General features: G+C 41.8%; 1 protein-coding gene across 6 annotated transcripts in view; it reads left to right on the top strand.

The window, feature by feature from the left end:
• ENTPD5 (ectonucleoside triphosphate diphosphohydrolase 5 (inactive)) overlaps window positions 1-18,748 on the top strand; it is a 29,996-nt gene extending 11,248 nt beyond the window's left edge. For 2 of the 6 annotated variants that reach the window (XM_061156664.1, XM_061156665.1), the window contains exons 4-17: window positions 5,109-5,181; window positions 6,751-7,030; window positions 7,676-7,755; window positions 9,721-9,864; window positions 10,065-10,140; window positions 10,406-10,441; window positions 10,793-10,881; window positions 11,201-11,280; window positions 11,975-12,036; window positions 13,003-13,104; window positions 13,850-13,990; window positions 14,730-14,786; window positions 15,541-15,656; window positions 18,297-18,748. In XM_061156664.1, the coding sequence (XP_061012647.1) occupies window positions 6,814-7,030; window positions 7,676-7,755; window positions 9,721-9,864; window positions 10,065-10,140; window positions 10,406-10,441; window positions 10,793-10,881; window positions 11,201-11,280; window positions 11,975-12,036; window positions 13,003-13,104; window positions 13,850-13,990; window positions 14,730-14,786; window positions 15,541-15,656; window positions 18,297-18,383 (1,287 nt within the window). In that variant the 5' untranslated portion in view covers window positions 5,109-5,181; window positions 6,751-6,813 and the 3' untranslated portion in view covers window positions 18,384-18,748. Of the gene's footprint in view, window positions 1-3,571; window positions 3,720-5,108; window positions 5,182-6,747; window positions 7,031-7,675; window positions 7,756-9,720; window positions 9,865-10,064; window positions 10,141-10,405; window positions 10,442-10,792; window positions 10,882-11,200; window positions 11,281-11,974; window positions 12,037-13,002; window positions 13,105-13,849; window positions 13,991-14,729; window positions 14,787-15,540; window positions 15,657-18,296 lie in introns of those variants that run through there. The other 4 variants (XM_061156663.1, XM_061156662.1, XM_061156666.1 and 1 more) reach the window with 4 other exon arrangements.
• Window positions 18,749-21,409: the final 2,661 nt, after the last annotated feature.

Raw genomic sequence — 21,409 nt, forward strand, 5'->3', positions numbered from 1 at the left:
ACAAGACAAACAAAAAAAAAAAAGATTTCTGCTCTTAAAGAGTTCATATCAGAGAAACACAGATAGCAATCATAGTAAATAAGCCATCTAGTGTGTAAGAATTGATGAGTGTATGGAAAAAAAAAGTAAATCAGTGTAAGGGGGATTGAAAAACCAGATAGAAGTAGGGGACACATGAGGGAGGTAGTTATAGTAGTCGAGATAGATGTCTATAAGGAAACGGCATCTGAACAATGATTTATTTTTTTTTTTTTGAAACGGCATCTGAACAATGATTTAAAGAAGCTGATCAAGTGAATGTTTGGGAAAAGATGGTTCCAGAGAGTGGGGACAGCTAGAGCAAGACTCTAAGGCAGGAGTATATGTGACATTTAAGCACAGAGGTCAGTGTGGGTGGCGCGAGTGAGGTGAAAACCATTAGGAGTGAGGTCAGAGATAATGGGGTGAGAGGCAGAGCAGGTGGATCCATGAGTCCTGTTTGGACCTTGCTACTCTGAGGGAAATGGGAAGTGATTGCTAGACTTTGCAATAGAAAGGTATGTTAGACTCTAGGGGAGTGAGGGTAAAAAAGGAGAGAATAAATCACATGAAAGATGATGGTGGCTTGGGCCAAGACGGTGGTGGTGGAAGTGTTCAGAAATGGTCAGATTCTGGAAATGTAATTAATAAAGGTGGAGCGGCAGGACACAGCTCAGTTCTTGGTCATACACAGGAAAGGGCCCAAGCTGCTGTAAGACCATCCTTCTCGGCTCTGTGCTCTTCCCCACCTGACAGCTACCTTTCCCTAGTGCCATATCAGCTGACCCTTCCTGTGACCTAGCGGATAACACTGTGGGCTCTAGAATTAGACCATCTGAGTGTGATTTCTGGCTCTTTTCTCTTAACTGCTGCGTGGTCTTAAATTACTTAAGCCTCAGTTTTCTTATTTCTAGAATGGGGCTGTTAATTGTAAAATCTGCCTCACAGAGTGGTATTGTGAGATTAAATGAGATAACCCATGTGAAATACTTCACACAGTGCTTGGCAGATATTAAGATCTCAATAAATGATAGCTGTTTTTACCTCAGATTGTTTTCCTTTGGCTAGTCTTTCCTCAGCATTAAATGCTAACCTCCCTGTAATCTCTTCCATTCTAATCTATTTTTTGTTTTCATTTTGTTTCTCAACTTTTGACAAGAAATTCTTGAGGAAATTTAAAAATGAAATCAAACTATCCATAATTTCCTTGCTGTTTTCATCTTTCTATAGTCCCTCTGCTCTTTGTCCACATCTCTCTTATTTATGTAGTTACTTCTGTTCACTTTGTAATCAGTTCAAATGTCATCTCATGATGCCTTTCCTAATCCTCTAGGTAGATTTAATCATCTGTGCCTTGGGCTCCTTTATCATTTTCATTATTAACTTAAAAAGATGTGATTATTAGATAAGTGAGTGGAACCTACCAAGGCTCCCCACCCTATTTCTTACATGTAACTGCCAGACTCATATTTGTGACACTCCCTTGCTCAAAATTTTCAGTGGCTTCACATAGCCTCCAACGTAAAATCTGAATTCCTTAGCTGAGCATTTGGTGTATTCTACTATCTGACCTCAGTTTGCCTTTCCAATTTTGTTTTCTACAACAAAATGATCTGTTTACTGTCCCTTGGGGTATCCTCTCTACATCCAGGTCTTGATTCATATTTTATTTTTTCCTGAAAAGCACTCCTCCCATGTCCTAATTCCCCTCTTCATTACCCTTCTCAGAAGCTTCCTCTTTCACAAAGCTTTCTCTGACCATACCAGCTCGAAATAATCTCTCCCTGCTTTGAAATCTCAGAGCATAGAACTGTGCTGCTTGTCACATTTTAACTTCACAAAGGTAGTTAAATTAAATTTTTCCTGTTTACTGTAGTCTCTTAAAGGGAAGATCTAAGATGATTTATCTTTGCATGCTGTACTTATAAGTAGCATTAGGCAACTGGTCATTTCTGGAATGGCTGAATGAATACATATGTGAATAAATAGACTTCCTAGAACAGTGCTCCTGTGGGCTGCTTTGGAGGGAATAAAGTTGGGGATGTGATACATAGCCATAGTAAGACACTGGGAAAAGTAGTACTCCCTGCCCCAGTGCTCCTGTCTGCAGATGCCATCAGCCCAATTGTATCAGGTCCATTCAGGATGTATTTACTGACATGTTCCAGGCTCAGTAGTTGGCTTTAGGAGTACGAAAGCTATTTCTTTCCTTCCCCTATACACCCTTCAAATAGCAAGGTGTTCTGGGGCTGTGGCCCTTGGCCCTTGGTATTGGATCTGTAAGTCCTAAGTTATATCCTCAAATAAGGCATTGCTTACTGTACTGAAATCTGTCCCAGACTTACCCAGTTAGACCCACTTTGGTTTTATTTTAGCTAACTTATATTCTAGGTGTTTGGGCTAATTCAGTCCCATCAGCTTACTGTTTAAAAATTTCCTTCAGTTACATTTTAAGCTTGCTTTATGTTCAATTTTTACTTTGTTAAAGTCAGCTTTGTTGTGGAACTGAGAAGAATTGGCAGTGGAAGCTTTTACATTTCAGTGTTTTCAGACTTTTTGGTAGACCTTCCTAATCATCTCTCTCATTCCATTATTTTACACTGTTGGGAAATACTGTCATTTTAACCAAGTTAGTCAATATTGATATTTGCTTAAGGAGGGAATAGAAAGACATTAATAACAGTCAGGTGTCACCAGGGAACTGTTTAAGGAAAACAGGTCCACTCGTTTGGAAATCTGATTTGATATCTCCAGAACAATTCTTTCTCACGCCTGTTCTCTATTCTGTTACACCTCTACATTCCAGCCATACTGAACTTGTAGGAGCTGAAGTTCTCAGAATTCTCCTGTGTCACTTCCCATGGTAATTCCTGCCTCTGATTCAGGACCAAGCTTATGCCTCTCATCCCTTAAAAAGCTTCCCACTCCCTTCCCACTTCCATCCTTCTCCTTCTATGATGAGTTACTTGTCCCTTATATCCACTCCTGCCATATGCACAGAACTATATCTGTGCATAGTTCTGTCAGAGAACTTGCCACGGTATAGTACGGCTATTGGCTTATCTGTCTGTTTCTTCTAGTAAGCTGAAGTCTTCCTCAGGAGCTGGGTCTGTATTTGAATTGTCTTTTGTATCTAGAAGCTAGTACAGTGTCTGGTATATATTAGACACTCAGTGATGCTTATAAATTAGACAATCCAATGCCAGTCTCCTAAGTTCATCACAGAAACGGAAGCTTTTGAAGAGTGCTACTCACTTCTCTACTATTGGGCTAATGTTGTAAAAACATGCATTGGTAGGGGATAGGTAATATTCTTACAAGACTACATGTTTTATAAATGTAACATAATTAAATAATGTTGTAAAAACATTAGTTATGATCTCCTGTGTAAAAACCAACACAGAATTCAGTTCCTTGGCAACTTAAGTCCTATAAGCAGTATGTACCAGTTGGCACTTAGCTATCATAAAAGTAGATGAATCAGACAATCATGTGTACTCAGAAGAAAGGTGGATAAGGGAGGAGTGAAGAACAAAGAAGGGAGTGAGTTAGCAAAATGCCACACGGTTGCAAACTCTAGCACAAAGGTGAAAGTGATTCAGATGAAACTGGCTAGCGTCAAAAAGGGTGAAATGGGGCAAAGAGCAAAAGGCAATCAACAGTGAGAGCAAGAATCACAGGGACTGGGCAGACACGAGCAGGTGAGTACCCGGTGTGGGGGCCCAGGTCCTGTGGGATTGTGGGCTCTGAAGCTCTGGGGGACATGGAAGAAGGGAGTCCAGAGTGTGATGCTCCAGGAAGGCTGAGTTGGGGGGGATTGGTGTTTACTACAGAGACAAAGATGCACTGAAAAGACTTTCGAAGGAGATGGGCATAGTGACTGACCCCAGCTGGCACCAAAGTCTCAAAAGAATTGAAGAGAGGGCTTTGTTGGGGGTGAATAAGGAGATAGCAAGAGAGGTTGAGAAGACTAATTCTGAAGGAGTGAATTTAAATATACTGATGTATTCTCTCCAGTCTACATACATTATTTTGAGTAGCATATAAAACTTGTTATATAACTGACACACATTTGGAGAAACCATCCATCCTGAAAGTTTGGAATCATGATTTTCCAGTGGGCAGATAATGAATCTCCTTTCGGAAAGAAGTCACTTGTTATATATTCTTATTAAATGGATGAGATCCAGTCCCTGAATCACTGGATCACTATTCATCCCTTCAGAGAATATATTCAACACCTACCATGTGGCAGTATCGTTCCAGTGCCAGGAACACATCCGTGAACAGATAAAATTATCTGCCCATGCATAGCTCATGGAGGGCAGGGGGAATCAGGAGCAGGGAGTATGAGAAACAACCCCAGAAGTAGTAAATTATATAGTGTATTAGAAGACGAGGAGTGCTGTGGAGAAAAATAAGCAGGGAAGGAAGGTATTGATGGAAGACGTATGTGACCAGGTGGGTTGCGATTTTAAATATAGTAGATAAAGAAGTACTTTCTGAGAAGGTGCCCCCTGAGCAGAGACTAAGAGTGAGCAGGCCTGGTAGGCTGGCATCAAGTGAAACAGGCTGCCTTTCTGCGTGCTCTAAGCTGTTTGTTGTAAGCTTCTCTAATGCCTCCCTTAAAGTAGCTAATCTTAAAGAAAAGTGAGGTTGGAAGTGGTGTTAGAAGGCAAATGCTGAGAGCAGATGGTGCAGTTTGTGTGTTCATCTTTTGCTTTCTCTAAAATCTACTGTTTACTTTTACACTGAACACCTGGTATGACGCTGCAGGTTTCACTTTGTGAAACAGGAAAGCTGGTGTGCATTTTTTCCCCCTTAATTTCTTTTGGAAGAAAAACAAAGGTTTGCTTAATGAAAATAGAAGCTGGAGAGTTGTTTGTTTTTTCCCCAGAAACCACAATAATAGAAAAAAGTATGAGTGAGCCCTGAAGAAGCTGCTTTGCCACCAGTCACAGCAGTGGAAGTGGGCTGGTGACTGGAGAGCCCCTAAATACACTTCTGGAGAGTGTGGAATGTGGTCTGGGCTTTGGACAAGGCCACAATCTGTTAACACTCAGAATCTGAAAGGTTGTTTTTGTCTTCAGTTCTTCAAGTTGATCTACATGACCAGTCTGGCTGCTGCAAAGGAAGAATCCACCAAAGGGAGTGATTGCAGACGTGAGTATGAATCTGGCCCAGCAGCTGACATGTTGCAGTGGTTGATTTTCTGAGATGAGTTTCCTTTGAGATTCTAAGTTTTGCTTTGCCTAGCCAATAGCTTTCATTCTTCACTGCAGGATAGAAGTTTAGTCTTGAAGAGTGTTCAAACTGGTAATTCTCACTCTGTCTTTGAGGTACTTCAAAACAACTCCAGCTACTTCAAATAGCTTTATTCCAAATGCAGTTAACTTGAATTTGCTTTATTTTATGTAATATGTTACCTAGGGAGGGAGAGAGACATTTTGATAAAACGCATCCTGGCAGATCAACAAATCTGAGAATGATAAACAGTCCTCATCCGTACTCCAAGCATACTGAGTATTCTATTGCAATTAGAGGACTGGGGAATGAGGACTTTGGAGTTGGATCTTGTTTAACTAGTAACTATGACTTACATAAGGAAAAGTTGAGGTTAAAGGTGAATCAGAAGACCCAGAACTGTTTTGAGCAAAGTACATAAGAGGCAACTAAGGAAGCCTGAAATGTTGGAGGATATAGATGTGACCTTCCTCAATAACACCAGGAGAAAATGCACCCTATGCAGGAGACATTTTTCCATGTAACCTTACTCTGGTTTTTCTGCATCATTTGTATCTAAAATCCAAAGTAAATAACGCTGAGCACTTAGAAGTTTTTTGTTTTTGGCATAAGCACATTAAGAAATACAAGCAGTAACTTGCCATAACTTACCACTTTATGACTCAGCAGGTCATTGAGCCTTTCTGTCTTTATTTGTCCTTCTGCTCTTAAGTGCTTATGAAGATAACATGGCCTGAAACCTGTGAAGCATGTTTTAAAAACCATAATGGTCTATTTAAGTGTTTTTGAATTAAGTTGATTTATTTCCTTAAAATGTGGTTGAATGTGCAAGCCACTGGCAATACTGGTCACCGGTGGCCTGATTTTTAAAAGCTGTGAACACCCCAATGCCAGGGACTTTGTAACTTTTTTGTAACTTTATAACTTTAATTCAGAAATTGAAGCTTCTATTTATCAATCAAAAAGAAGTAAGAGGGAATTCTTTGGCGGTCCACTGGTTAAGACTCCGCACTTCCACTGCAGGGGACACCTGGTTGGGGAACTAAGATCCTGCAAGGCACATGGTTCATGATCTAAAGACAAAATTATCAAAATGGAAAGAACAAAATAAGATGCAACATTAGGAGCAGGGTGACAGAGAGACCCTTTGAGTATGAGTGATCCAACCTACTATTAAAAGCAGGGCAGGAGATGCAGGTTTGGTCCCTGGTCGAGGAACTAAGATTTCTTGTGGCCAAAAAATAGAGGGGAAAAAAAACGAGCATGGGGAAATATATTTTAAATCCCAATTTCCTCTTGCAACCAGATACTCTTCAGAAAAGGTGCTCAGAGCCTCTATCACCCTAGTCTAGCTTGTTATGCAGGTGTTTAGAAACAGAAGGACCAGCTTGGGGAAAGGGGTGGGATTTCTGTAATGGGTGTTTCATCTTTTACAAGTGTAAACAAAGAGGCTGGTTGGTCTAACCTTGCATGTCTTTGTCCTAGAAGCCACTGCAGGTGTGTTAGCAGCACTGCTTCTGTAAAAAAAGACTCACTACATCTTGGAAGAGAATGGCCATTTCCCAGGGAGCAGCCTTTTTCATGCTGGTAGCGTCCTGTGTTTGCAGCACTGTCTTCCACAGAGAGCAGCAGACTTGGTTTGAGGGGGTCTTCCTGTCTTCCATGTGCCCTGTCAATGTCAGCGCCGGCACCTTGTATGGAATTATGTTTGATGCAGGGAGCACTGGAACACGAATTCATGTTTACACCTTTGTGCAGAAAATACCAGGTGAGTACAACTGGTACCCTCACCATCATCTTTAAATCCACAGTTTAGCATCTCCTCCTCCTAGAAACAGATGTGCTGAGAGTGTGTGATGTCAGTTACTGAATCTTACAGTCACTGAATACCTTTCTTCAGAGAAAACTTCGGACTATAACTGAACACATATGGTTTAATTTGGTGTAAAATTAAAAGCGATCAGGACTGCCTGTAGTCTGAACCCATGTGTCTAAGAAGTGTAGTTATAATTTGTCTTTACTTTTCTCCAAAGGTGAATTAATAATACTCCAGGGTTCAGAATATTGAGAGTGGTCTTGAGAAGAAGACCACTACCACCCTTGGAAAAGGGAATGAGGGGACCCTGACGATTAGCGTTTTCTGAATATTCAGTCTTCTCAAGTTACACAGAGAGTCTAGGGAAAGGAGTAGAAGCGAGGTGCCCACCAGAGAAATGGCAGAGGGGCCCTTGGTGGTTACTTTTCATCCTCTCTCCCCCTACCCAATACTCCTTCAAGCCATTCCTCACAGGTGGGATGACTTGGAATTGCTGGGGGAAATAGCAGGTTAATATGATACAGAGCCCAGGATCAGGAAGAGTCTGACTTTTGATAATCGGCCATCTCTCTTCTGTTTTGCTCATGGACAACATAGGACAGCTTCCAGTTTTGGAAGGGGAAATTTTTGATTCTGTGAAGCCAGGACTTTCTGCTTTTGTAGATCAACCTAAGCAGGTGAGTTTTTTACAATAGATGTTTAGATTCTCAAATGCCTTGGTAGCTTGACCACACCACTGCTGTTAAAAATTTTATGCTGTTCACTGCTGATATTGAGGTCATGTGTGAGATCAGTTTTCTGTCCTCAGCTAATCTCCTGGATAACAGTAATTGTATGCCCTGAGTTCACGAGGGCTTAGGGGGAAGGAGGTGTGAAAATAGCTTGTCACCACGCTGGGAGAGCACCATCTTTCAGGAGATTGTGCTATTTGTATTGACTGTTTAAGATTTTTATTTGAAGCCATCAACTGCATTAATTAATGTAGATGCAGAAAATGGTTGTGAAGTTCTATAAAGTAGAAGGTATACACATGGCAATTGAGGTGAACTCCATTTCAGAGTCCCCTTATACAGCACAAAACCATGGTTATATTCTAGAAATTGGGCAAAACCCATGACAAAAAGTCATCAGTAATAGAAGATGAATGTAGAGTGCTGTCATAGCTGAATTTCACATGTGAGCTGTCAGAGCATACAACACCCCATGTGTCAGGGGCCACACTGATATAAAATAGAATAAGGCAGAATGTTGAACTTTGGTAGCATATATTAAAGATATTGTTCAGTCTCACAAGTGTAATCATTAACCAGAGGAAAACCTGTTAAAAATGGCTTGAACTTGAAGAAGCAAGGGGAAGTTTATTTTCTCAGCTTGCCGTTATGAAATGGCAAATATGCTATAGAAAATTAGGAGCTGTTGACTATAATTGCATTGTTAGAAACTGTTTTGACATTTGGAGAGTAAAATTGTGTTGTGGTTATAATGTTTAAGAGGCAGTGTGTTGTCAGAACAGATGCTTGCTCAGAAAAACAATGGATTTAAAATAATGGATTCTAACTTATCGTAATTTGAACATGTGTACCATGCATGTAGGTGCTGGTAATGCAAAAGTGAACCTGATGTGCCCCTTCCTGCCAGAACTCGTAAAAGGCGTGGCACGACGACAGCTGCAGCTAGCATTTCTGTGGCATCTCTGCACAGTCGGCCTCTTTTTTTTTTAATAAAATTGTTCTAACTGTAACTTATTTATTTATTTATTTTATTATTTTTGGCTGCGCTAGGTCTTGTGGTGGCATGCAGGTTTTCTCTAGTTGCAGCGAGCAGGGGGCTACACTCTAGATGCAGACCTCTCATTGCAGTGGCTTCTCTTGTTGCAGAGCACAGGCTCTAGAGCATGTAGGCTTTGGTAGTTATGGCGCATGGGCTTTGCCCCACAGCAGGGGGGTCTTCCCAGACCAGGGATCAAACCCGTGTCCCCTGCATTGGCAGGAGGATTCTTAACCGTTGGACCAGCAGGGAAGTCCAGTCTGCCTCATCTAATGCACACAGCAGTTTTATGTGATGGTATCCATCTCACAACTGAGGACACCAGCCCCAGGAGGGCCACAGGGCTTGCAAGCAAGCCATCCAACTCCAAGCCTTGTTTCTTTCACTACACCAACTTTCTGGCCTGACGCTATTTTTTTAAATTGTTTTTATTAATGAATGAATATGAAATTCTTTAATATCAGATACCATTTTTCTTCTCTTTCTTTTTTGGCTGTGCTGTGCAGCTTGCAGGATCTCAGTTCCCTGACAGGGGATTGAAATTGGGCCACAGCAGTGAGAGCACCAAATCCTAACCGCTTGGCCACCAGGAAACTGCCCGCCCCTGTGTAGCTAATTTTTATATGAGACACAAAATAACAATTAAAATGACCACACTATAAAAGAATCATTTTTATTAGGACTCAATCAAAATGAAATGGCTTCTCTTCCTTCAAAGAAGCCCACTTCTCCGGGTCTCTGCTCTTCAGAGCGGAAAAGGCTGATGGGAGCCCTCGGCCCCCTCGCTCCTGGTACTGTCCCAGAGCATGCCGAGGGAGCAGACATGCTCCTCTAAATGCACTGTTCACTGGATATGTGAATCGTCTCTTTTAAAGGGTGCTGAGAGTGTTCAAGAACTCTTAGAGGTGGCCAAAGACTCAATCCCTCCAAGTCACTGGAAGAGGACGCCAGTGGTCCTGAAGGCAACAGCAGGGCTGCGCTTACTGCCAGAAGAGAAAGCTGAGGCACTGCTCTTTGAGGTACATTGTTGTTTTGTTTGCTTGCTTGTTTTTACAAGAAACCAATGATGGCTTACCTAGTTTCTTAGGGAAAAGGAATGAGTTCTGTTAAAATTTTATCTGGGGAAAATGAAGAGTGTGGTTTTCTAAATATTATAGGATATGTTCAGAATCTGTTCTGTCACCTTAGGGAATCTAGATTTCTTTCCTTTTTTTGCTAGGTAAAAGAGATCTTCAAGAAATCACCTTTCCTGGTACCAGATGACAGTGTTAGCATCATGGATGGATCCTATGAAGGTCGGCGAGGTGTTGATGTATGGTGGGGGAGAGGGCCAGGGTTAATAAATATCTGATTAAAGGCACTGGGGAGACAGGGGTAGGGGTGCTAAAGAAAAAGGAACAAATAAGCAAGGAGGAAGGGGATAGCAGAAAATGGAAAGATGGGGAGCAGGAAATGTGTGCTTTAGACACGAAATTTAGAGATAAAAAGAACAAAGGTGGGGCCCAGGAAGAGGGGAAAAAATGCTCTGGATGTAATCTTTGTCTTTCTCTCCTTTTTTAGGCATATTAGCTTGGGTTACTGTGAATTTTCTGACAGGTAACACATTCTCACATTTCTCTAAGAACTTAACTGGGTTTCACACATGGTCAGGGAGCAAAATATCAATACCTTTTTTCTTCATATTGTTCTTTCTTTTGTTTTTAACAAAAAAAAAAGAGGATGGGGAGGAAAGACAGGAAGTTAATGTTTATTACCTGCCTTCGGGACCTCAGCTGCAGCAGGAGTCCTTCCTGGTTAGTCTTTGCTTGCAGCCTTAGGTGCTAGGGAGCAGTGGCATGTTCACAGAATGCCTCGGGTATATGCCAGGAGTAGGAGAGAAACTGCAGACAGAGGAGTGCTGGGCTGTCCAGGAAGTACAAGATGTTCAGGGCTGACTGTCATTCACAGGTCAGCTGCACGGCCACAACCAGGAGACTGTGGGGACCCTGGACCTGGGAGGGGCCTCCACCCAAATCACGTTCCTGCCTCAGTTCGAGGTGAGTCAGATACATACGAGGGTCTGATTACCAACCCACTTGGCAGACATATCATGGTGCCAAGAAAGGGCCCCATTTCAGACAGCAGCTCCACCATGAGCAGGCCGAGTAGTGTCAATTAATGACTGACTGAACTTGCTCTCACTGTTCACTGTTTCACTGCTCTCACTGATGATTCCTCCAGCCTTGTGAGATGAGCAGTGTAATCTGTCTTCTTCATCTCTGATTTTGGAGGGGAGGAGAGGGAGGGGGTACTGAGGATAACATCTTCAGATGACTGTGGATCCTGAATAGTCTTTTTGCTTTTTCTGTTTTGCAGAAAACCCTGGAACAAACCCCTAGGGGCTACCTCACTTCCTTTGAGATGTTTAACAGCACTTATAAGCTCTATACACATAGGTGAGGGAGAGGGACATGGAGCAATAATATTTTGCATTGTGTGATTCTCCTAACTTTTCAAAGCATTTTCACATCTCGTTGCACCTGACCAGCCTTACAAAATTTTTGCCAGTCCCCGAAGGCCTGTTAACTGAAACCCAAGCCACTTACCAAAGCCCAGGGGACCCAAGATTCTCTATTCTTGGCCTAAGAACATGTAATAGTAATAAAATAAAAAGTAATATAAGATTTTTAAAAATAATGTAAAAGAGTAAAAGATAAGTAATATAAAAGTGAAAATAATGTAAGTCAAGTTTTCTCTAGAGACAGAACACTCAAGAGAAGGTTCAGCCAAAGCTCTATGTCAGCTTCTTTTAAACTGACCTCAGATGCTCAAAATCCAGCCTAGAACATGATCACAGTTGGACTAGAAGCTAAGATAATGAGAGCTTTTCTGAGGATGGATCCCCGCGTGGGACCCTAGGAAGTGTCACCATCTCTGGCCTTTAAATCATGGAAAGTTCTTACTGCACAGCCTTGAACTGAACTGTGCAGGAATTACTGCTTATTGTCCACATGAGATGAGTGGGTCACAGAGAACAAGGTTTTCCTTTCTCCAAAGGGAGGCGGAGAAACCATATTACTTTTGGAAGAAGGAGCTTTAAGCTGGAGAATTCAGGACCAGCATGAAATTAGTCAATCCTGTATTTTACAGTTACTTGGGATTTGGATTGAAAGCTGCAAGACTAGCAACCCTGGGAGCCCTGGAGACAGAAGGTTGGTCTGGGTGCCTGTGCTGCTCGGGGTGTGGTGAGAGCGACACCAGTGCTCAGCTTGCCTTTTCCCTACCGTGGCAGTGATTCTGTGGCAGAAGGGGTTATGCTGAAGTAGGAGGCATATGTTGTAAAATGGACATAATAATGGCAAATTCCTTTTCTACTTTATGAGTTCAGATATTTTTATAGATATATTATTAGCCATTTCTAGCATGAAGTCTGTTGGTATAGCGTGAAGCATCTGCAGAAGCTGAAGCATCTGCAGAAATTAAGACTCAAAGAGTAAATTTGGCAGGAACTCGCTCAGGCCCTTAAGTTTTATGTGGGAGGTGCAGGCAACAGTCCACTAACCAGATAGAATAACCGAACAGCTCCACTCCTCTCTTCATAGGCAGAAAAGGGGTCAAAAGTTCAGCTTTTGGCGTCAGGCAGAACCAGGTTCAGTACCAGTCTTGTGATTTGGGGCCAGTTAGCTAAACTTCTTGTGTCCCTTTTCTTCACCTTAAAAGAGATTTTGCATTTAATTCAATTTGTATGGCATGTGGTTCATAGTAAGCTATTATTGTGATAATGATATGACATTTCAGAGTTTATATTTTCAATTGTATTAAGTCTTACAACAACCAATGAGAAGAGTAGACCAGTATTTTTTCCCTTTTTTTGGAAATGAGGGAACTTTATTCCATTATCGGTTTTAGATTTAATATATGATAAAAGCCAATGACCTCTCTGCCAAATAGACATAAGCATGAAAATTTGCCTGGAGTTTCAGGGGGTTCACCAAGCCCATCTGTGAACCCCGAGTAAGAATTCATATCATAGGATGCAGTCCCAGAACTAATTCCATATGATTTTAAGGCCCAGCCACCTTGATAATACCTTTTAACCTTACTGGCTTCTTGTTTGCCTTTCTTTCTCTCTCTCTCTCACACCCTTGCCTCTTACTTTGTGATCTGGTTTCTTCCAGGAATTGATGGACACACTTTCCGAAGTGCCTGTCTGCCGAGATGGCTGGAAGCAGAGTGGATCTTTGGGGGCGTGAAATACCAGTATGGTGGCAATCAAGAAGGCAAGTGGTATTTTTTCCACTGGTTGAAATTACGTTTATAGTAGAAGTCTGGAAAAGTCCCATGGGAAACTTCTTCCGGAGTGCAAGAGAAGAGAAGCTTGTCTTTGGCAGGAACTAATTCCAAGGAGATGTTGGTATGCCTCCAGGAGTGTATCATGACCGTGAACACGGCAGCTGTCACTCTCTATGCAGCTCTTTCCCTGCCCAAGTGTTGTGGATCCATTAGAAACCTCTTCTTAGCTGGCATCTAACGTATTAAGGGTCTTGGCCCTCAGCAGGGTAAAACTGTCTCAGATTCAATTAATGTTTAGCTATTTCAGTTAGAGAATTGAGACGATAAAACAGTAATTGATCTTAGGTATTATAAAAGGCATAGACGTTCAACTCAAGGGAGCAACTTAATTTTTCCAGTGAAGGAAGCAGGTGAGCCTCTGCATACTTATTGTAACTGCATTGTAACTGCATACTTATTGTAACTGCATACTTATTGTCCTGTGAAACTCAGTGCTGGGTGGCAGCTTGAGGTGGGCCGTGGCTTCTTTGGTGAACACAGGTTAGGGAGGGAGCCTCCATGGAGAAGCAGGTACCAGTTCTCCAGAGGGATGAAGCCGCAGGAATTAGCTCATCTTTGCCTGTAAGCGCTTTGTGCCGAGCCTCAGGTCACCTCGGTCCTCCTACTGTTCCTCCTTCCGCAGCTTGCCTCTCACTTTTCTCACCTTGCCCGTGTGCACCTTTGCGCCAACAGGAGAGGTGGGCTTTGAGCCCTGCTATGCCGAAGTGCTGAGGGTGGTGCAAGGAAAGCTTCATCAACCAGATGAGGTCCAGAGAGGCTCCTTCTACGCTTTCTCTTACTACTATGACCGAGCCGTGGACACAGACATGATTGGTAAGTTCACACCAGGTGTCAGTGCAGGGGTAGCTGGGCAAGGCTGTGGTGGGGAAGGAAAGTGACAAAGGAGTATTTGCAGTGCTTTGTTGAGCTGGGCACCCTGCTTTTCTCCCAAGTCACTCAAGTGGGAGAGTATGGTTTAGAATCTTTTGGAGCTAGAAGGTGGCCTAAACAAGTATACATGAAGTATATACTAAACAAGTATACATGAAGTCTTTTTTTTCTTTTTTTTACATCTTTATGGAGGTATAATTGACATAAAACGCACATATTTCAAGTATATGATTTGGTAAGTTTTGACATGTGTAAACACCCTTGAAACCATCACCAAATTCAAGATAATGAACATACTCATCACCCCAAAATGTTTCCTGTTTCCTCTTTCCACTTTATAACTGTTTTTCTTATCATAATAGTAACACATTTTGTTTAGCTGTGAGAATGTATATATGTGATCAGTCATGGCCTGAGATATGAATTAATTTTTTATTTTCTACTGTATTTAACGGCCCCCTTTTAATGGGCCAGTTTTTTAGCTGTAGTTAAGCATACATAACAGATTATAAATAAAATAAGTGGCATAGATTATATTGTAGGGATATGTCATGTTTGTTTATCTCATTTTTAATACTGGAAATTCTTTTACTTTTTCATTATTATAAATATCACTAGGATGAATTTTCTTATGTTTCCTGGAAGGTCTTTTGACTTCAACTGCTGTTCTGTTTCATTTCAGATTATGAAAAGGGGGGTGTTTTAAAAGTTGAAGATTTTGAGAGAAAAGCAAGGGAAGGTGAGTGTCAGTGGAAACCACTGAAGGCAAGCCCATGAGGCTGTGCCTGCCGACCCCAGTGACCCTAAGGTCACTTGATGCCCCTCAGCCAGCAGAAAGCCGCTCAGCAGGCTGGTTTCCTATCTTTGCCAGGAATTAAAAGCATTAAGTGGCAAAGAAAAAATGAGAATACAAGAGTTTGGACAAATGGTGAAAACCTTTTCTTCTTACTACTTTTCTTTCTTCCTTTTTTAAAAGTTGAAATAGTGTTATCAGTAGTAATGAAACTCTAACCACCAGAATATACGAGAAATAGTTGCAGAGGCTTCCTTGAACGAGTCCATCATAAATGCAAATAACTGATCTCATCCAGAGGCGGTGAAATAGGACTAACTGGTATTTCCCTGTCTTCTGGGCCTCAGCATTAACACTGTATAAGGGACTTAGTTGAATTAAGCCCCAACATTAGGTCATAGAAATACATGTCATAGCAAATGAACTAGTTAAGACCCATGCACCTTTGAGTATATGAGATGTCACGTCAAAAATATGCAGGTTCTTAAAAAAAAAAAACAAAAAAACGTGCAGGTTCTTGATGAGCTGGGGTCCTGCAGAGGCTGTCCGTGCACAGTTCTAGCCCTTGAGATTCCCAAGCATCTGGGAGAGGAAGAATGAGGATTCTGCTGTGCTCATTCTCAGTCTGTATTTAGAGAAAATCACAGCTCTCAGATGGCTGCAGACTTGCATCGCACTCTTTCCTTTCTCTCACCGCCAGTGTGTGATAACCTGGAGAACTTCACCTCAGGCAGTCCTTTCCTGTGCATGGATCTCACTTACATCACAGCCTTGTTGAAGGATGGCTTTGGCTTTGCAAGCAGCACTGTCCTACAGGTAAGAGAGAGGACACCAGTGTCACATAACAGTCCTCTCACTTTGCAGTTGGGGAGAAAGAGTTAAAAACTTGTTTAGTAATCAGAGTGGCTGCAGGTGGAATTTTGAGATAATTTTATTCAGGCTATGGATAAGGCAGTGTGCAAGGCACCATGAATATAGGAAATTAGCTTGATGCAGTAGCAGCTTCTAAGTGCAGTTGACCCTTGAATAATACAGGCTGAATAACATGGATTATTTTCAATAGTAAGTACTATAGTACTACACAATCTGTGGTTTGTTGAATCCATAGATACGGAGGGCCGACTGTACAGTTATATGCAGGTTTTCAACTACACAGGGGCTGGCACCCATAACCCCCTGTTGTTCAAGGGTCGACTCTATTACCAGGCAAGCTATCCCAGAGGTCATAGAGCAGAGTGGCTTGTGGCCCAAGTTAAGATGCCCAAGTCACATGGTTTATTAAATCAATTTCAAAAGTCAGAGTGAGAAGCAAGGGGAACACACAGGATGGGGTGCAAGCAGTGCTGTACTTCCTGATTCTGGGTTCACATGTCCTGCCTGTCTTTGCTGCTGACCATGTGGTTTCAAGCACTGTAGGTAAAGTTTGGTCAAGGGAGCACAAGGACAGGGTGCCTGGGGCAAGCTGCTCTTTTTGAAGGGGCACGAGGCAAGTGCACTGGTCAGTAGCATCAGCTCGCTCATTAGCCTGCTTGATGATTTTGTTTGGCAGAGCACATGAGGCACCTCTGCCAAAGGGTATCACCAGTGAGTGGCTTACTAAGACCTCATGAGTATTGAATGCCTTGCGTCGTATGTCATATGTATTTTATATGTGCCTCATATATTTAGTGCCTCTTGAGTTTTGGGTCCCTTTTTGTCTTCCTTACTTCATCTGTAGTAGCTTGTTTATCTATTCCAAACACATCTCATCCATCCCGTATTTTTTATATTCTATACTATGATTGAGTAATTGCATATTTTAGTTACAGAGATGATAAAGATGTAATCTTTGTCCTCAAATATTAATAGTATACAGACCATTAGAGGAGATGTAACAAACATACAACTATGGCACAAGGCAACTTTGAATTTTAAGGTCAAGGACATAGATTGTACTTTGTGAAGTTCCCTTCTCTTGTGTCACTTCCCCTTCCTGTTTCTTCATTTCCAGATCAGTTTATAGTGCCTCATTTCTTGTGTTATACAGACTTCATAAATTCATTTGTACAGAGGTATTTGGATTTAGTGTGTTGTTATACCGGCCGAGAATACTGGCATTTAAGGAGTTACTTGACCATAGTCAGTAAAGCGTAGTGCTAAAAGCATGGGCTCTGTTCTCCATCAAATCTGGGTTCAAGCTCTGATTCTGCAAGCTTACTAGCTCTGTGACCTTAGATGACTTACTTCCCCTCTCTTTTAAGTTCCTCATTCAAAACACAGGGGTCCTTAGAGTACCCATTTCTTAGGGCTCTTATGAAAATTGAGATAAAGTACAGTGCCTGGCACATAGTAAGTTATTAATATAGTGTAGGCATTTCATACCAGTGGGAGGCTTGGGGTCATCCTAAGCCCTCAATACTAAGTTAACTACTACCTGTACTTAAGTATCAACAGTAACCAAATCATTTAAGGACAATTTTCTGCCATTTCCATTTCTGGCATCCTTTTAGTCTTCATTTCAGGGGCAGCAGAATTTGTATTGTATCTCCTATTCCAGAGATCACTTCACTTTGGTATCGAGGTCCTGAGGACAGAGGAAGGACATTTCAGGGTGGTGGGGCTAGGGGGCACTCCCAGTGTGACTTGGTTATCACAGACTAAATCTCAAGATAATGATTCACATGCCATTCTTCTCAGCTTTTGGGACATTGCCTGTTGACTTAATTTTATTAAGTTAACAGAAGTATTGTGTCATAAGAAGTTAGAAGATTAAAACCAGTCCACTGATTTGCAACCCTGGGCATAGCATCTTTATAATTGCTTATGCAGAATTCCAGTAAAACTGATAAAATGGAGTTATCTTGTTGAAGCAGAGGTAGGGGGCCTGGAAAACCACCATTTGCCTCCTTTCTCCTTTGAAGCATTTCTAAGGAACCCCTAGGATTCTGAAGAAACAATTTGATAAATGCTAATCTAATCCTGTTATGTAGTTGAGAAAATTAATTTTTGCCCAAAGTCATTGAACCAACTGAAGCACAATCTGGCCTAGAATGCCTCAAATCCCTTGGTTGGTTATTAACGAGTGCTTAAGAAGAGGAGGTTAATTACAAAGTATGAATTGAGAAGCCTAGTATGTTCTTTCCTACCCCTAAATCTACTAACTCCTGTTATATATTTAGTTTCAGGACTAGGGAGAGTTCAGAAGCCTATCTAAAAGGTCCTTTTCAGAAGTCCTGAGTTGAGACCACTTCCTGGGCCAGAAGATTCAGGGATCAGATGGGCAGGTGTAGGGGCGCTGGGCAGTGGTGGAAGGGGAACTTGCAGGGAGGGTTGGGAGAAGCCTCCAGAGACTGGCTACTCCCATGCTGCCTTGGTTTGGCCATGTAGATGATCTGGGAAGATATTCTCTGCTTGTTGTGCTTGCTAGAGTTGAGAATGGAATTAAAATGTGAAGACTTTTTTTTTCCTTCCCAACAGCTCACGAAGAAAGTGAACAACATCGAGACCGGCTGGGCCTTGGGGGCCACCTTTCACCTGCTGCAGTCTCTGGGCATCTCCCACTGAGGCCACAGCATTCCTCTGAGGCCTGCATTTGCCAACATTTTTAAAGGGAGAACGAGAGAGGAGAGGATTCTGTTGTGTTCTGAGCTAGTCTGGGGGCCGCCTGGACTGAAGCCCAGCAGCTGGTTTCACCAAGAGGAAGGGGCTTTTGCAGACAGGTCTTGCCCTTGGGTCTAGAGATTTGGGTTTAACTAATTTTACACATCAAATGTGAACTGTTTCCTAACCACTCTTCATGCACAGCTGGTACCAGAATCTAAATCTTTGAGGTTCCTTGTGTATCAGAGAGCCAAAAGTCACAGCTTTGGAACTTAACGTTGGGGAACCCAGGGATGGAACCATGGCAACCAAAGAAAAATCTCATTTCAGCCCTTTTAGTGCCTCATCCCTTTGAACATTTTCATTATCCTCTTAGATGTTAAACTGATGACAGGCCCATGACCTATTGACACCGGTATTTTTCCTACACTTTGCCCTGTCCCACCTTTACTTCCACTCCCCTGCCCTTAAAGAAAAAGGTTTTGCTTTCCATGTGTAATTCAAAGAGAAAAACGCCATATCTGAAGTTACACGATCCCACTTTGTGTTAGCGCCAACCCAGCCAGCTGAGAGCAGCCATTCTAAATCTCTGGAGAGCAACTCCTCATTGGCCAGAAGGGGAACATCCAGTTAAGGGGACAGGTTTTGGGAGGGTGTGGCTGCCTTGTACAGACCACCTTCTTTTAATCAAATTTTTATCAGTCAACCCTCGGATTAATGGACATATCCAGTCTTATATAAGGAGTATGTGTGTGTTTTCAGTGCAAATACCTCCTCCTAGGCTCGTGTTTATATTGTCATCCTAAACTTGTTTTCTTTGTATTTTCTAATACAGCTATACCCTGGCTTCTGGTAAGAGGCCTGTGGGTGTGCTTTCCAAGGATCTAGATTTTGGTAATAGCACCTTTCAGCTTGCCCTTTTATTCTCTTTATAGCAGTGTCTCTTTCTGCCCTGCCCGCTGATCATTTTAGCTAGCATCCTCTACATAGTTGTCTAGTCCCAGGGTTTCTGATACCCTTCTTGGTGATACCTAACATTTGACTTAATTGGCCATCTTGGCCCACACCATATAGTGGATGCTCACTTTGAATATTCAGCATTCAATTTTGTGAATTATTTCCCCTAAAGTCCATTATCTTGTTCTCCCCCACATGACCATCATTTGCTTGTCTACCCACTTGATTGTTCTTGGACTTGGAAGATCTTCCTGTAGTCTGGCTCTTTACCTCCAGCTTCCTTCCAGCAGAATTGTACCTCCACACACTTGTAGCTTCCACAGTAGACTCAGCTTTTTCACATATACTCAGCCCTCACACCAGTTCCCATTGAACCTTATTTTTAATAGTATTCCACTGAGTCAAGAAATATTTAACATCTGATTTGTGTAAATAACTAAGCAAATTTCTATATACTTATTCCCCCCCCCCCCAAATTTTTCAATTCTATGTGGCATTTTTTTCATTCTTCACACTAATGTTTAATTATACTGAGGTCACCTTTATACCTATTCTCTTCCTCCAAAAATGCTAAAACAGAATGAAATAATAGAATCTTTAGAGTTGGAAATAGTTGAAAAATGTAATCCAGCCTTTACCCATTGCAGTCCCTTAATGCTTCTAACTTGTTGTCACCCAGTTTCTGTTTAGGCATGTTTCCAGACAACTCATTCCACTTTGGGACTGCACTGATGTTAAAAAAAAAATATCTCCTCCAGTCTTCTAATCTCTCCTTCCACAGTCTTTTGGTGTTTTGAAGAAAACATCTCCTAAATCCCTTACATTCTCTTTAACATACCACTTGACCTCTGGACCTTCCCATCTTTGTCCAAAGAGGCCGTTAGAACCAGTCTTCATACACTAAATGTTCAAGATCAGGGACAGGGGATCCCCTGGTGGTCCAGTGGTTAGGGCTCCATGCTCTCACTGCCGAGGGCCCAGGTTCAGTTCCTGGTTCCAGAACTGAAATCCGATAAACTTCACTGGGGGAGACCATTTCCCATTAGAAACCAAGTTTTCCCAAGAGATAAGCTGTGTTCACTAAAGACTCCTCCAGCTTGATGGGTAAGATTTCCTGGTCTTTTATCACCACAGTTTATCTCTGAAACTTTTTTTATAAAGGCCACATGTTGTTCAGCTGACTCCTTTAGTCATCCCAAATACTTTCAGAACTCTTGGGTAGATGCATTATAACTCCAGAAATGTAGCTACATATTTTCGATAATCTTGATTAGAACATCTGGAAAATTAGCCAGTTTATCCATTATAGGAGCAATTTGGAATGAGAATTTTTATTTCTTACAAAAAAGTTTTGTCTATAATATTCTTTCTGCCGCTAGTACACTTTTTTGGGCCTCTTACTAAGAGGTCCTACAGGTGTAATATTGGTGATTAGGTTTCCTTTCTGTAAATATGTTATATATTTCAAATACTTAGGACAAGGCCTGGCACATAGTGGATGTTTGTGTGTGTTTTCATCAAAACATCCTCTGTGGGTTATGGAGGTCCTTTCAAGGTGTGCCTTAAATTTCATGTCTTGCCTGATTTTGTTTGTGTACTTTTGTAGAGTCCATGTTCTTTTTACCTTTCCATTTTCTTATGAAAGATGACCTTTTTTCCCTACAGTGACCTTTCTGGACTTTGCCAGTAGTCACCCAGCTTTTCCCAGAGCTGCCATCTTTCATTCTGGGCACATTTTTCCTGAGATTCCAGGAAGACCTGCAACATTCATGTTTTAACTCTAGATCTTACAAATTTTCTGCATTTACCTGAAAAGCTTCTCTGTGGTAACACATTTCCCACTCCTTCAAAAAGCAGACTGTTATCTTCTCCTTTCATATTCAAATCAGACTTCTGGGCAAGATATTCATTATGGCATACGAATCCAATGGATCCAAAAATCTCTTTGATAGGCATCTTGGGTACTGTGGGCTAAGCACTTCAAAACCGCAAAGTAAAGCAACCCGCCCCCCGCCCAGCAGTCTGCAGTCAAA

The sequence above is a fragment of the Dama dama genome, chromosome 12, assembly GCF_033118175.1.
Source record: "Dama dama isolate Ldn47 chromosome 12, ASM3311817v1, whole genome shotgun sequence".
In the NCBI taxonomy this organism is placed as follows: Eukaryota; Metazoa; Chordata; class Mammalia; order Artiodactyla; family Cervidae; genus Dama; species Dama dama.